Source organism: Pseudonaja textilis, chromosome 4 (assembly GCF_049901715.1).
Source record: "Pseudonaja textilis isolate UNSWEBS1 chromosome 4, rPseTex1.2, whole genome shotgun sequence".
In the NCBI taxonomy this organism is placed as follows: Eukaryota; Metazoa; Chordata; class Lepidosauria; order Squamata; family Elapidae; genus Pseudonaja; species Pseudonaja textilis.
Window position 1 is genome coordinate 90,199,581 of NC_141993.1, and position 16,645 is coordinate 90,216,225.

A 16,645-nucleotide genomic window follows, 5' to 3' on the forward strand; every position below is an offset into this window, starting at 1 on the left:
TCATCGGGGAGAGGGGTTCATGGGCCGAGGGTTTACGACAGTGTTCTTCAAACTTGGCATGTTGAAGACTTGGGGACTTCAACTCCCAGAATTCCTGAGCTAACGTGACAGGAGGAGGAGGAATTCTGGGAGTTGAAGCCCACAAGTGTTAAACTAGCCAAGTTTGAAGACCCCTGGTTTACGAGAACCTGCCAAGATTGACCAGCTAATGAAGAACATCGTTATAATTTTCTTGTTGTTGATGATGATGTTATCCATTCAGTTGTATCCAAATCTTAGGGATTCTTTGGGCCAGGTCTCTTCCTAGCTCGCTCCTTCCTTCCTTCCTTCCTTCCTTCCTTCCTTCCTTCCTTCCTTCCTTCCTTCCTTCCTTCCTTCCTTTCCTCCTTCTTTCCTTCCTTCCTGCCTTTCTTCCTTCCTTTCCTCCTTCTTTCCTTCCTTCCTAGCTTCCTTCCCCCTTCCTTCTTTTCCTCCTTCCTTCCTAGCTTCCTTCCTTCCTTCCTTCCTTCCTTCCTTTTCTTTCCTTCTCCCTTTCCCTTTATTTCCTTCCTTCCCTCCTTCCCTTTTCTTCTTTCTTTCCTTTCCTTCCTCCTTCCACGTTTCCTTCCTTCCTTCCTTCCTTTCCTTCCTTCCTTCCTTCCTTCCCCCTTTCTCTTTCTTTCATTCCCCCCTCCCTTTCCCCTTCCCCTTTATTTCCTTCCTTCCCTCCTTCCCCCTTTTCCCATTCTTTCCTTCCCTTTCTCTCCTTCCTTTCCCCTTCCCTCTTTCCTTCCTTCCCCTTCCCTCTTTCTTTCCTTCCTTCCTCCTTTCTACCTCCCCCTTCCCCTTCCCTCTCCCTTCCTCCCTTCCTTCCCCTTTCTCTTTCTTTCATTCCCCCTCCCTTTCCCCTTCCCCTTTATTTCTTTCCTTCCCTCCTTCCCCCTTTTCCCATTCTTTCCTTCCCTTTCTCTCCTTCCTTTCCCCTTCCCTCTTTCCTTCCTTCCCCCTTCCCTCTTTCTTTCCTTCCTTCCTCCTTTCTACCTCCCCCTTCCCCTTCCCTCTCTCCTTCCTTCCTCCCTCCCTCCCTCCCTCCTTCCCTTTATTTTTATAAACAACTCAAGGTGTCGAAGGTATCTAATACTCCTCCCTCCTCTTCTTTCCCCCAACAACAACCCTGTGAGGTGGGCTGGACGGAGAGGGACTGACCCAAAGTCACCCAGCTGCCTTTCCTGCCTCATCATATCACCAGTGCCATCTTCTTCTTCCTTTTCATCTCTGCAACTACATCTCTGCATAGCGCATACTTATGTGCGCCTGCCCGCCCACACCTATACGTACGGCACATTAATGAAAAAAGCCATGGGATTAACAAGTTAATAAATTAGTACTTCACAATTTAGAGAAGCAAATTAATCACGGCTGAACAAAGGTCAGGGCTGAGCAGCTGTGGGAGTCTTCCCAGTTTGTGGCGCTGAGGGGAGCCATCTTGTAGGCCTGAGCTCTGGGAGGGCTCAGAAATTCGCGGTCTCTGAGACATGGCCCATGTACCCTAAATCCAAGTGTTCGCTGTGGAGCAGGTCTTGTGTTAACTGAAGATGGAGGGCGTTAAAGGGGGCGGCTTCTGTGGTCACACCAATCCCTACTTCCTGTGTGGTTTGTTGCAAGCCAGAAACACTTCGGGAAAAAGGGAACTAGAACTCCCAGTCTCCTGGTGACTGGCCTACAGTTACCCAGTGGCTTTCATGTCTAACGCAGGACTAGAACTCCCAGTCTCCTGGTGACTGGCTTACAGTTACCCAGCTGGCTTTCATGTCTAACGCAGGACTAGAACTCCCAGTCTCCTGGTGACTGGCCTACAGTTACCCAGTGGCTTTCATGTCTAACGCAGGACTAGAACTCCCAGTCTCCTGGTGACTGGCCTACAGTTACCCAGCTGACTTTTGTGTCTAACGCAGGACTAGAACTCCCAGTCTCCTGGTGACTGGCTACAGTTACCCAGCCGGCTTTGTGTCTAATGCAGGACTAGAACTCCCAGTCTCCTGGTGACTGGCCTACAGTTACCCAGCTGGCTTTTGTGTCTAACGCAGGACTAGAACTCCCAGTCTCCTGGTGACTGGCCTACAGTTACCCAGCTGACTTTTGTGTCTAACGCAGGACTAGAACTCCCAGTCTCCTGGTGATTGGCCTACAGTTACCCAGCTGGCTTTTGTGTCTAATGCAGGACTAGAACTCCCAGTCTCCTGGTGACTGGCCTACAGTTACCCAGCTGACTTTTGTGTCTAACGCAGGACTAGAACTCCCAGTCTCCTGGTGACTGGCCTACAGTTACCCAGCCGGCTTTCGTGTCTAATGCAGGACTAGAACTCCCAGTCTCCTGGTGACTGGCCTACAGTTACCCAGCTGGCTTTTGTGTCTAACGCAGGACTAGAACTCCCAGTCTCCTGGTGACTGGCCTACAGTTACCCAGCTGACTTTTGTGTCTAACGCAGGACTAGAACTCCCAGTCTCCTGGTGATTGGCCTACAGTTACCCAGCTGGCTTTTGTGTCTAATGCAGGACTAGAACTCCCAGTCTCCTGGTGACTGGCCTACAGTTACCCAGCTGACTTTTGTGTCTAACACAGGACTAGAACTCCCAGTCTCCTGGTGATTGGCCTACAGTTACCCAGCTGGCTTTTGTGTCTAAGCAGGACTAGAACTCCCAGTCTCCTGGTGACTGGCCTACAGTTACCCAGCTGGCTTTTGTGTCTAACGCAGGACTAGAACTCCCAGTCTCCTGGTGACTGGCCTACAGTTACCCAGCTGACTTTTGTGTCTAACGCAGGACTAGAACTCCCAGTCTCCTGGTGACTGGCCTACAGTTACCCAGCTGACTTTTGTGTCTAACACAGGACTAGAACTCCCAGTCTCCTGGTGATTGGTCTACAGTTACCCAGCTGGCTTTTGTGTCTAATGCAGGACTAGAACTCCCAGTCTCCTGGTGACTGGCCTACAGTTACCCAGCTGGCTTTTGTGTCTAATGCAGGACTAGAACTCCCAGTCTCCTGGTGACTGGCCTACAGTTACCCAGCTGGCTTTTGTGTCTAATGCAGGACTAGAACTCCCAGTCTCCTGGTGACTGGCCTACAGTTACCCAGCTGGCTTTTGTGTCTAATGCAGGACTAGAACTCCCAGTCTCCTGGTGATTGGCCTACAGTTACCCAGCTGGCTTTTGTGTCTCCCAGTCTCCTGGTGACTGGTCTAAAGTCCCCCAAGCCAGTTTTCCTGCCAAAGGCAGAACTAGAACTCACCATCTACAGGTTTCCACACCAGGACCTTAACCACTAGACCAAGCTGCCTCCGTTCCTTAAACTGAACAGACGCACATTCCAATCGTTCTGTCATCTATCAGAACGTATGAAAAGTTCAAACAGATGTTGGGGAAAAAAAACCCTGTAAAAATAGCCTGTTCTGCTTTAAAAAAAAAAACAGTCTTTCACGTTAACCTAAAGCACATATCTAAGCTTAAATTCATACCCTGAACTCACATCCCTTCACATCTTCGCTTCTGGAATTCCAATTCCCAGGTAAGACAACCAAGACTTTAACCCTCAAGCTTGTGTCCTTTCAGACACAAAGGCTGGATTTAGACCCTGGAATAATAGAGTTGGAAGGGATCTCGGAGGTCTTCTAGCCGAACCCCTTGTTCGAACGAGAGACCATATGCCATTCCAGACAAATGGTTGCCCAGTCTCTTCTTAAAAACCTACAGTGCTGGAGCACCCGCAACTTCTGGTGGCAAGTAGTTCCACTGGTTAATTGTCCTCGCTCTTAGGAAGTTTCTCCTTCATTCCAGGTTGCTTCTATCCTCCGTTAGTTTCCATCCGTTGCTTCTCGTCCTGCCTTCAGGGGCTTTGGAGAAGAGCTTGACCCGCTTCCTCTTCTTTGGGGCAGGCCCTCAACTATTGGAAGGCTGCTATCATGTCACCCCTGGTCCTTCCTTTCATTAAACTAGTCATTCCCAATTCCTGCAACCATTCTTCATATGTTTAATCCTCCAACCCTCTAACCATTTTTGCGGCTCTCTTTCTAGAGTCTCAACATCTTTTTTAACGCTGTGGTGACCAAAACTGGATGCGGTATTCCAAGATTGGTCTTACTAAGGCTTTGCCGAGCGGTACTAGAAAATGGATTTCTTCTATTGTATCTCTCTCTCTCTCTCTCTCTCAGGTGAGCAACTGGTCCTTCCACCCCAAATTATCCAAGATAAAACTTCTGGTACGTCGGATTTAAATTCCCGTTGAAACTCTGCTCTCAAAACCACGAAAGCCACTGTTCTCTCTCTGCATTTACACCTATCCGGCTGTTTCCGCCGGATTGCCAAAGCTGGCTGGGAGCCATAAATCTAAAATAGGTGGCCTTGGCCAAGCCACACCCTGTGCAATCTTGGTCTCCGAGTATAAAATAGGAACAAAGAATCGCACTGTAGGGTGTAAAGAAAGTAGATAAAAGTCGACAAAAGCCAGCATTTTGGAATTCCGCAGAGGAGATGGCGTTTCACTGAAGTGTTGAAAGGTTCTGTGCTGAACACTGAGGAACATCTGTGGGCAGGTCGAAAGGTTGAATCGTGATTCCCACAAGGGATGAATGGTTGCAAAAGTCGAGTTAGCAGAGATGGTGGAAGGATTTGCTTTGATCACAAGGGAGGGGGGATTATTTTTTGTGTCTACTTGAAAACAGTTTCTGGATTTTGTGCTTGAGGTGAAAAAAGGAAAGAGGAATGCTGATTTTGGATTTTAGGTTTGTTTTTATAGAAATGCAAACCGTACTCAACGAGTAGTCCTTAATGGGTCTAAGTCTACATGGAGGGAAGTAAGCGGTGGGGTGCCACAAGGTTCTGTCTTAGGCCCAGGACTCTTCAATATCTTCATGAACGACATAGATGAGGGAATAGAAGGGGAACTTATCAAATTTACTAAGATGATACTAAGCTGGCAGGAATAGCTAACACCTAAGAAGATAGACTCAAGATCCAGATGGATCTTGGCAGACTTGAACCCTGGGCCCTATCTAACAAAATGAAATTCAATGTAGAGAAAAGTAAAGCCCTACACTTAGGCCACCTTATCTCCTACCCGATGGCAGGAGAGCGAAGAAATGGTGACCCGGGTGCGAGTCGTCCCTGAGAATTTTCCTCACTCATCTCAGGCAGCGAGCCCTAGCGAGGTCCTCTAGTGGTATCAGGGAACAGCCCACAATGTTTTGTGCTGACCTCTGTGGTGTCTTTCTATTCGCGGCTGTCGAGCCGGCATACCACAACCGACATGCAATGTGTGAGGATGCTTTCTATAGTGGACTGGTAAAAGGAAGCCATCAGTGGTGGTTCCACTTTACTCTTTCGCAAGATCCTGAAGAAATGGAGTCTCAGCTGGGCCTTTCTGGCCACCTGGGTTGTGTTGGTTTTCCAGGTGAGATCAGGGGTGGGATTCAACCAGTTGGAGCCAGTTTGGGCGAACCGGATGTTAAATTTACATCTGGTTTGCTGAACCAGTAGCTGAACCGACCAGCTGGCTCCGCCCACCCCTCCCAGGACTCTCCATACGGCCCATTTTGGATGCAGGTAAGCACAGGGCCCGTGTGGAGGCTCACAGGGCCCAAACTGGACGTTCCTGAAGTCCAGAAATGGGCTTGTTTCCAGTTTCCGGAGTGTGGGGGAGGCCATTTTCCCCCTCCAAGAAGCCCGAGGGAAGCCTCCGGACTCTGGGAAAGGTGAAAAACGGCCCTCCTGGAAGTACTGGCAGGCGACGCCCGCCATGGCCACGCCCATCCAGCAACCGGACAGAGAACTAGTTGTGGGGATTTTTGAATCATACCCCTGCACCCACAGTCCCATTTGCACGAGCAGTCATGGCCGCTCTCACCCGAGCATTGCAGGGGGCTCGCTTCCTACTTACGCGAGCATCGCTGGCGCGCTGGGTCTCATTTGCGCAAGCGATCTTGGCCTCACTTGCGTGAGCAATCTCAGGTGCTCCGGGCCTAACTTGCGCGAGGAACACAATGCGGGGAACCTCCAGCTCAAAACGCACAGAAACACGACACAGGTAGCCTCCGCAAAGAAAGTCACAATCATACTTACAGTTCCGGGCCTGGTGAAGTCTATGCTGTGTGGGACGCTTTGCTTCATCTGATTGCTAAAGAGGCGCATGCAGACACTTTGCAGGTCTTCCGGGGTGATCTGAGAAAAGCATGAAACCCCCCCAAAAAAGGAAAGTTAGAATTAGTTTCCCTTTAAAAACACAACTGGAAGGATGAACAGGTTTGGTGGAGCTGTCGAGAAGGCCAACTGCAAGCCTTTCCACTGATCGAGGAGGAAAACAGCTAAGTTGGAACTGCTCAACGCAGAGCCATTTGTGCCGGCACGCGAGCCGCAGGCAAACTTACCTCACTGCGCATGCACACGCTTCCCAGCTGATTTTCGGCCTGTTTGAGGCTTTTTCAGCTTCCCAGAGGCTTGTGGAAAGCCTCTGCAGGCTTGGCAGGGTGAATAATAGGCCCATTTCATCACTTGTCTCCGGAAGGATGAGGGGCCATTCTAACTTCTCAGAATGGGGCGGAAAAGGCTCAACGGGCTGAAAAGCGGTACAGTGCAGGAAAGGGGGCAGCCAGGAGGGATTGCGCGTGCATGAGCAGGGGGTATGGGGGGGGAGCATTGCTTCTGGACTCTGGCACGTGCACGCGCAAGCACACACACCATTTTTGGCATAGGAGCCCCCAAAAGGTTAGCCGCCACTGGCTCAGGGCATCTCAGTGAAGGAGCTAGGAAATACAGGTAGTCCTCGACTTACGATCACACGGGAGCCCATCATTTCTGGGGTTAAGCGAGACATTTGTTAAGCAAGCTTTGCCCCGTTTTACGACCCTTCTTGTTCAGCGAACCACCCTTTGCGACCTCCTAACCAAGCAAAGTCAATGGAGAAGCTGGATTCACTTAACAACTCATTTATCAACGCCGGCAATTCACTTAACCAATGTGGCAAGGAAAGTCGTCAAACGGGGCAAAACTCGCTTAGGAACATCCATTTAACGGCTCAATTGCGGTCGCAAGTTGAGGTCTTCCTGTAGTCTATTTTCAAATCTCTCTGAACTTGGTGAGAGTCATCTTGATAGTCAACTCGATAGTGACCCCTCCTGGTGAGGGGGAAGAACTTAAATGGTCCATCCCTCAAAGTGCGGATTTTCAGGCCGAATTAAAAGGGAAATGGGGACAATAGGATCAGAGTTGTAGTTACACCGACTTATTTGTTTGTTTTTATTTCTTAGTTTTATATGTTACCCATCTCACTATCAAGCGGCTCCGGGAAGACCTGCGGTGTCAGAAATACAGGCAGTCCTTGACGTACGACCACAATGGAGCCCAACATTTACACTGCTAAGTGAGACGTTTATTACGTGAACTTTTCCCCATTTTACGACCCTTCTTGCCACCGTTGTTAAGTGTGTCACTGCTGTCGTTAAATTAGCAACACGGTCATTAAGTGAACCTAACTTCCCTATTGACTTTGCTTGTCAGAAGGTCGTAAAAGGGGATCGCGAGACCTCAGGACTCTGCGACCGTCATAAAATGAGTCCCCAAATATCTGAATTTTGATCACATGGCCATGGGGATGCTGCAATTGTCATAAGTGTGAAAAATGGCCGTAAGTCACTTTGTTCGGTGCCTTTGTAACTTTGAACAGTTAGTAAACAAACTGTTGCAAGTTGAGGCCCACCTGTATCAGCATAAAATGATTAGAAGATCATAAAATGATTTTAATGCCTCACATCTTAAAAACATTAAGATGTTAGGCCTTAAAAGGTAAAAAAAACATTAAAATGGAGAAAATTACAAGAATGTGCTTACTTAGACAGAAATAGATAGACAGACAGATAGATAGACAGACAGATTAGATAGAAATAGAGAGAAATAGAGAGAGAAAGATAAAGATAGATAGATGGATAGATGGATGGATGGATAGATAGATAGATAGATAGATAGATAGATAGATAGATAGATAGATAGATAGATAGATAGAAAGAAAGAAAGAAAGAAAGATAGATATAAAGATAGATATAAAGATAGATGGATGGATGGATAGATAGATAGATAGATAGATAGATAGATAGATAGAGAGATAGATAGACAGACAGACAGACAGACAGACAGATAGATAGAAATAGATAGATAGATAGATAGATAGATAGATAGATAGAAAGAGAGACAGATAGATAGATAGAGACAGACAGACAGACAGATAGATAGATAGAGATAGATAGATAGATAGATAGATAGATAGATAGATAGATAGATAGATAGATAGATAGATAGATAGATGGATAGATAGATATAAAGATAGATAGATAGATAGATAGATAGACAGACAGATAGATAAATAGATAGATATAAGACAGACAGACAGACAGATAGATAGATGGATAGATATAGATGGATAGATAGATAGATAGATAGATAGATAGATAGATAGATAGATAGATAGATAGATAGATAGATAGGGTAGGTAGGTAGGTAGATAGATATAGATAAAGATAGATAGATATACAGACAGAGGATGGAGGATAGATACAGACAGACAGACAGAGACAGACAGACAGGCAGGCAGGCAGGCAGACAGACAGACAGACAGACAGACAGACACACACACACACACACAGAGTATGTATATATTAGTGCACTTGCTACCTTCCCTGCAGAAGTATAAAGTAAATTACAGCTAGTCCTTTCATTTAGTGACTGCTTGGAGTTACAATGGTACAGAATAAAGTGACATGACATTTTTTCACATTTTCGACCAATGCACAGATCTGATGAAACCCAACTCGGCCAAACCAGTGGTAAAAAAAAAAAGCTAGAGAGGGAGAGAGAGAGGGAGAGAGAGAGAGAGAGAGAGAGAGAGAGGGAGGGAGATGGAGCCTGGGCCGTCCATCAGCCCTCAGATGGAGAGTCAATAGTCTGGAGGTGGCTGATGAGGAAGAGGAGGAACAGCTGGGTCCAGTGCCTGATATGCGGATGCTCAGAAGGCAGAGGAGAGGAGAGCAGTGGAGATCTATGGGCCGGTCCTCGGGACGGAAGAGCCACTGCTGCTAGCAAAGCCCCACCGTGGCTCTGGAGTTAAAGGCAGGGGGTGGAGATGAATAGATGTGGCACACAACTATTCCTCTCCCGGACGGATTTGTAAGCCTGTGTTGAGAGAGAAACTTTTTGCCGGGACGCTCCTAATAAAGGAATCTTTTGAGTTCAGAGGATATATTTGGGGAGCTGGATCAGAACAGTCTGGTAACACCACTTCTCCTCCCTCCGATCAGGATGAGGATGTCCTTGGTTCCCAAGAGAAAGTATTTTGTTTTGACTACAAAGTCTCAACTATCTCAAATTCCCCCTCCTTCTCCCTCAGCTTCAGCGTGGCAACACTGAAGCGTCCAAAATGGCTTCGGTCAGGTCAGCTTCAGGGTTGACATGCGACCCGTGCAAAAAAAAAGGGATGGGGCTTTGGCTCTTGACTTTTTTGACCTCCACGGGCCCGAGACACCCCGTTCCTGCTCCAGGGACGCCCTTACCATCTTGCCATTCACAGTGGCCTCCAGAGAATCCACCAGCTCAGCCGTGACGCCAATGAGGTTGTGATAATCGGCCTGAATTTTGTTGAAACGCTTGAGGTAGGTCATGGTTTTGCGTTCGGATTCTACCAGCTGTTGGTGGAGTTGCTGCAACGTTTCTGCAAAGTGTGGGAGGAAGGAGCAAAAAAAGAAAAAAAAAAGAGAGAGAGAGACACACACACACAGTTGTAGTGATATAATAAGAACTGCTGCTGCCGAATAGTTCCCGGTTTGTTCCAAAAACTCTGTTTTTCTCTGTGGTTTAAAGTTAGATCAAAAAAAAAAAACAAAACCTTAGCAACAAAGACTTTTGTTGGACTCTAGAGAGGCTGATGATCTCAATTTATTTTTTTGCAAAATTATTTTTTTTTTAAAAATGTACCATGATATATGGATGTCAGGTAGTAGCATTACTATAGAGCAGGTGGGTTATAAAACTTGACTTCATTGACGGCCGCATCAGGATTGCATTTGACCTCAAGAGGGTCCAGGGGGGGAAGGGTCCTACTGGGTGTGGCCAGCTCGACATCACTCTTGTCGGGGTACCTGTGGTGGCCAGGTGCTAAGGCAGGACTTTGCTCAGACCCTCCCTCACTCTCATTATAATCTTCCTTCCTTCCTTCCTTCCTTCCTTCCTTCCTTCCTTCCTTCCTTCCTTCCTTCCTCCCTCTCTCCTCCCTTCCTCCCTTTTTCCTTCCCTCTTCTCCTTTCTTCTTCCTTACCCTCTTTTTTTTTTTTTTCCTTCCTTGCTCTCTTCCCATCTTTTCTTCTTTCTCTTCCCTCTTTCCCTTTCTCCTTTCCTGCCCCTTCTTGCACGCTCAAATGCAAAAGGGAAAACATTTCTGCCTTTTGTTTTGTTTTTAGTGTGTTTTCATAGCCCTCTGCCAGCGTCAATGGAGTCTGCGGGAGACTCTCTATGGAGAGTCCGTGACTTACGACCAAAATGAAGCCCAAGATTTCTGTCGCTAAGCCAGATCCTTTTCGAGTGAGTTTTGCCCCGTTTTACAACCCATTCTGGCCACGTTTGTTAAGCGAATCGCCGCAGTTCTTCAGCGAGTAACTCTGTTGTTAATGAATCCGGCTTCCCCACTGGCTTTGCTTGTCAGAAGGTCGCAAAAGGGAATCATAAATATGAGTCAGTGGCCAAGTGTCTGAATTTTGATCCTGCGACCCTGGAGAATGCTTCAACGGCCGTTACGTGTGAACAAAGCCATCGGTCACCTTTTTCGGTGGATGTTGTGATTCTGAGCGGTCACTAAACGAAGTCAAGGGCTATATTTCTGTTTTGGAGTATAACTGCACCCACAGCAAGTCTTTGATTTGTATCACAACCGCAGTGTTCACTTAACAATCGCTGCCAACTTCCGACTCTCTTTAGCACAGGAGAAAGTAACATTACAATCACAACTTTTTGCTTTGACACAACAGCATGTACAAGCCGTTTCTATAACAATAAGCCTCATCTCCGCTGTGTGTGTGTGTGTGTGTGTGTGTGAGTCTGCCTACAGAGATGAGGTGGACCAACAGTTGCTTTCGTGGTGTGGAGACAATAACTTGGTCCTCAACCCCAATAAGACCAAGGAGCTTATAGTGGACTATATAGAAGGAACAGATCAGACCTCAAGCCCTTGTTTATCCAGGGAGACCGAGGGGAGCAAGTGGCCAGTTTTAAGTTTTTGGGTGTCACCATCATAAAAGAGGACCTGACCTGGGGGGGCTCACATTGCAGCCCTGGTCAAAAGGGCCCAGCAGAGATTATACCACCTGAGATGCCTCAGGAAACAAACAACTGGATGGAAAACTGCTGGGGACCTTCTACCGCTGCACCATAGAGAGTATCTTAACTTACGACATCTCTGGATGGTTTGCCAATCGCACAGGGGCAGATAGGACAGCACTCCAGAGGGTGAACGTCATTGCCCAGAGGATCACGGGTTGCCTTCTCCCATCTTTGGAAGAGCTTTAGAGCTCCTGCTACCTTAAGAAAGTCCAAAACATCCTCAAAGATCCATCTCATCCTGGGAACCCCTTTTTTTCAACTATGACCACCTGGCAGACGGTACAGGATAATAATAAAAACAAGGACAAATAGGCTGGAAAACAGCTTCTATCCCAGGGCAGGAGCTCTTTTGAATTCTGCCGTATAGTGCAGTGTTGGTGTGTTGTCGGGAGTTTTCGGTTCAATGTGTAGAGGGTGAAGGATGTGTGTTTGTGTTTATTTTCCTGGTCATGATGTGCACTGAAGACGGTGTTCGATTTCGTTGTACGAGCTGCAACGACAATAAACTAAACTGTCTGGTTTACCAAAACAGAATCGGAAGTTGGTGCCACTTAACGACCGTTGTGTGTGTGCGCGCGCGCATACCCACAGAGGTTGTAAAATGAGGTCAGTCACATTACTGACCCATTTTACAGCCATCACGGTTTATGATCATGATGGAAAGGCTCCATTATGGTTGTAAATCGAGGACCTCCTATATACTCTCTCATCTGGAGGGCTACAGGTAGCCCTCGACTTACAACGGGTTCACAGGGACCGTTTTTCACACTTATGACCATGGTGGCCTCCCCATGGTCACATGATTTATATTCAGGCGTGTTAAGGTATTAAGATTTAGAAATTGCGCAGGGGCCATGCTAATCTTCTCTGTATCGTTCCAATTTTAGTATATGTGCTGCCGAAGCGAGAGAGTAAAGCTGGAGTAAGGAGTAAAGCTGGAGTAAGGCTGGAGAGTAAAGTTCCCCTTAAGAGGGGTGTATATAAAAGGCAGCCATTTGAGGGAGCGGTTCTCTTTCCTTGTGACCCGTGTTCAGTGCGGAAGCTCTCCGTGTGTTAGGAGGAAGGAAAGCTTGCTTGTAAAGGTATTTTGCCGCCGCGTGTATATTAACCGTATATACCCGTTGTATATTAAACCGCGCTGTTGATGTCTAAGTCTGTGCGTGTTGTGCGTTGCTCCTGGGTTATCTCATAAAAGGTAGTCACACTGCCAAACGCTCTGAAAAGACGGCCGACAGCTGACTCACATTTATGACTGATGGAGTCCCTGATCCCCTCTGGCGACCCTCTGACAAGCCGAGTCAATGGGGAAGTCACTCATTTTGGAACAGCAGCGAATCCCTTAACAAACGTGGCTGAGAAAAGTCCTTAAAAGAAGGCAAAACATTCACTTCAGGCATTTCTCACACAGCCCCCTAAATCTGGGGCTTAACTGTGGTCGTAGGTTGAGGACCGCCTGTGCGACGGATAGCGGAGAAGTCCCCAAATTCTTCGTCAAGTTAGTACAGATTTAAATACCTTGGCTGCATTGCGTGTTTTCTTTCTGCGTTGGGAGAGGAAGAGAGCTAAGGAAAATGGGCTTTTGATGAAGGATCGTCACACGGCTGCTTGTGGAGCAGGGATGGGCTGCTGGGGCCCCTTTCCTGACCTGTGGACTTCAACTCCCAGAATTCCTGAGCCCACCAGGAACCCCACAGTCCTCTTCCTCCTCCTCTTCACAAACCCTCCTCCCTTTCTAGCACTGATGACGTTCCCTAGTCGGTGTTGTGGTCTGCCGGCAGCCTGCAGAGGCGGCAGGAGAGTCAGACAGCGGGGAGGAACATGGGCCAGTCTAGGAATCTGGGGAGGACTCGGATGAGGGTCCTGCATCCGATACAGAGATGGGGCCACGGCCCTCTGGGAGGTATGTGTTGACTCCGGAGCCTCCAGAATCTGGCAGCAGCGAGGCAGAGGAGCAGAGGGAGCCTGTTCCCAGTGCGTGCTTGCGCAGAGCTGCCAGAAGGCGAGAGCAGCTGAGACAAAAGGGGCGACTTGGGAGTAAGGTTTAGAGGGAAGGGAAGGGAAGGGAAGGGAGAAAGGAAAGGAAAGGAAAGGAAAGGAAAGGAAAGGAAAGGAAAGGAAAGGAAAGGAAAGGAAAGGAAAGGAAAGGAAAGGAAAGGAAAGGAAAGGAAAGGAAAGGAGAGAATTCCCATTCCTAAGAGGTCTGTAAGGGGCGTGCATAAGTGCACCATCGTGCCTCCCGTCCCTGTCCTATTGTCCCCATTTATTCGTACCTACTTCCTGTATTCTGTTTATACTTATATCTATCATCTTATAAGCGATTGAGAAATCAAATAAATCAAATAAATAAGACTTAGAAACGCCACTAGAGGCCGCTAAAGGCTCTCATTATTCTCAGCCTGAGAAAACGTATTTCCCCCCACTTTATATCGTACACTAACATCCCGTTATCTCAACTGGAATTCCTCTACTGAGTTTTCAGTCTGAAAAAAAAAAGAGTCCCGTCTCGGGAGCCGTTCTCTAAAGGATACATATAAGGTCAGAAGCCTCGGGCTGTCGCTGGCCTTGAGCGTCGCAGAGAGGAATTCTTCCAGCCTCGTTTTTAAATCCGATTCCCAAGAATCCTGGAAAAACAAACACACCCACCGGTGAGAATTGTTACCAAACACCCAGAGCTCGTGACTTCTGCCGTCTCTGCCAACCCACCGAAACTCTGAGAAACGAAGGGCATTGGCTCAGAGAGAATATTCAGGGGAATATTTATAAACGCGCCGGAAGACCTCGGCGGGGTTTCTGCGAGTTAAATACAATCATGGACTTTGAAGATGGGCTTTATTTTAAGCTCGTTTATTTCGACAGCTTTTCTTTCATTAACCGACAGATGCGGTGTCAGGGTTCGCTAAATGAACGGTTGTAAGATGATGACTACCGGCATTCAACCTGGCCTAGGCTAAGCTGGTTACGTTGCATCCCTTGTTCCAGACCGAGGAGCCGCTGTTCCTCGTCAAATCAAGGACGTACCCGGAAAAGCTCTTTGAAAGAGGGGTGGATCGTTGGGTTGGGCACGAAAGGCAGGGCGTAAAAAGGGAGGAATTCCGTGGTCTGGCTCAAAGCTGCCCCTTTGGTCTCCAGGTAGGTTTTGAAATAGGCAATCCTTTCGTCCAGAGCTGCTTTATCCTGAGGAAAGAAAGAGAGAGGGGTGAGGAGGAGGGCAAGTGGGGTCTATTTTTTAGCATTTACTGATGGAGTTCTGGAAGGATTCACTCTTCAAACTCAACATCGGATCTTCAGCCTCCAGGTGCCCCGTTATCGATAGGTTGAGGTTGAGACGCTGGAAAAAGTACAGAGAAGAGCAACGGAGAGGATGAGGGCAGGGAGGTCACCAACCTTTCGGACCTCAGGGACCCCCAAACTCATCATGTTAAATCCCACGGACCAGAGACCCTCGGAAAATTCCCCCCAAAGTCTGCACTCCGTATTTCCTACCGATCGATCGTTCTTTAATTTGGGATGGCAGGATACCGTCTCCAGCTCCGTTCTCAGGGAGAGAGAGAGAGAGAGAGACTTTTGGCTGCATGCAAGGAAAACAGCAGAAGCCGCAGAAGTCTTCCTTTTTCTCCCCCAAATTCCGCCAGAAATGAGTCTTTGCCGGCGCAGCCTCTTGGAGCAGGAGGACTTGCAGGGTCCCAAAGACTCGTTTATGGAGGAGTTTGGGGGAGAGAAAGAAAGACTTTGGCTGCTTTCCTTGCCTGCAGCCAAAAGCAGGAGAAGAAAGAAGCAGAAAGAAGCAGCCCGGTGGCCAGGCGAGGCACGTGGGGCAAGCTCCCCCCTCCGTCCCTTCCCCCTCCCCTCACTGCCTCGTGTTGTTCGCAATGCAAGCGACGCAAACCTTGTGTTCCCGCGGGCCATATGGGCGGCACAGCCTTATGTTTCCGCGCAGCCTGGATTAATTGCTTTGGGGGGGGGGTGCTTTGGGGGTGACATTGCGGACCACCAAAATTTTCTCGCAGACCACCAGTGGTACCCGGCCCACTGGTTGGCGACCACTGGATTAGGGGACTGGAGGATAAAACATACAAAGAACAGTTGCTGGGATTGGGTAGGTTTAGTTTAATGAAAAGAAGAACAAGGGGTGACATGATAGCACTGTTCCAATATCTCAGGGGCTTCCCCCAAAGAAGAGGCAGTCAAGCTATTCTCCAAAGCACCTGAAGGTAGGACAAGAAGCAACAGATGGAAACTAATCAAGGACAGAAGCAACCGAGATATAGATTAGATAGATTGATATCTATCTATCTATCTATCTATCTATCTATCTATCTATCTATCTATCTATCTATCTAGTTTAGACATGAGACAGAGATAATATATATACATCTATATATACATATACATACATACATATATCCAGATAATCTACAGTCTAGACTATCTATCTATCTAGATTATATATAGATCTGTCTCATGTTTCATCTGTCTAGACGAGATAGATAGATGAGTGTTCTGAACCAGCCGAAGTTTCCAAAAACAAACACAGATAAACTCCAAAACTGAAACGTTCACGGCTTTATTCCACAAATAACCCTCTCTGTAGATAACAGATGGCTTGCAGCCAATTAGTCCAATAGATCAGAGTTTGTAATCCTCACACTAACTCCTTCGAACTTTTGCCTTTTGCAAAGGCAAAAGCCATTTGAAACCAGGCTTATATTCCCTAGAGGGAGGAGCTGTTAATTAGCATTCTTACTCCCAAGTTACCTGTGCTGCTCTTCCATGAATCATCCTGTTCTCACTCACACCCAGCACAGGCTTCTCGGGAATGTCCTCCTGATTGCTGCCGGCAAACCACAACAGAGACAGAGATGATACAGATAGATACAGAGATGATACAGATCTTTTCATTGTATCTATCAAATCTATCTATCATCTCTCTTTCTCACTGTATCTCTTTCATCTTCCTCATTCTATCTATCTATCTATCTATCTATCCATCCATCCATCCATCCATCCATCTATATCTATCTGTCTGTCTGTTTGTCTGTCTGTCTATTTATCTATTTATCTATCCGGATACTCTAGATGAGACGATGAGATGAGACGGAATAGGATGGATGGATGGATGGATGGATGAATGGACCAATAGACAGGCAGGCAGAAAGAAATAATAACTTTATTGTCTCTTTGAATGTACACTAATCGGCATACGTTAAAATGAAATTTCGTTGCATAACAGCTCTCAAAGGGTCACCACCTCCAATAT

General features: G+C 47.4%; 1 protein-coding gene and 1 pseudogene across 4 annotated transcripts in view; both read right to left on the bottom strand.

The window, feature by feature from the left end:
• ARMC9 (armadillo repeat containing 9) overlaps positions 1-16,645 on the bottom strand; it is a 106,335-nt gene that overhangs the window by 68,825 nt on the left and 20,865 nt on the right. For all 4 annotated transcript variants that reach the window (XM_087933707.1, XM_087933706.1, XM_087933709.1 and 1 more), the window contains exons 5-9: positions 14,407-14,562; positions 13,917-14,009; positions 12,904-12,928; positions 9,570-9,727; positions 6,094-6,192 (exon numbers count right to left, since the gene is read on the bottom strand). In XM_087933707.1, coding sequence (XP_087789833.1) covers positions 6,094-6,192; positions 9,570-9,727; positions 12,904-12,928; positions 13,917-14,009; positions 14,407-14,562 — 531 coding nt within the window. The remainder of the gene's footprint in view (positions 1-6,093; positions 6,193-9,569; positions 9,728-12,903; positions 12,929-13,916; positions 14,010-14,406; positions 14,563-16,645) is intronic.
• On the bottom strand, positions 12,230-12,295 carry LOC113450481 (U6 spliceosomal RNA; annotated as a pseudogene).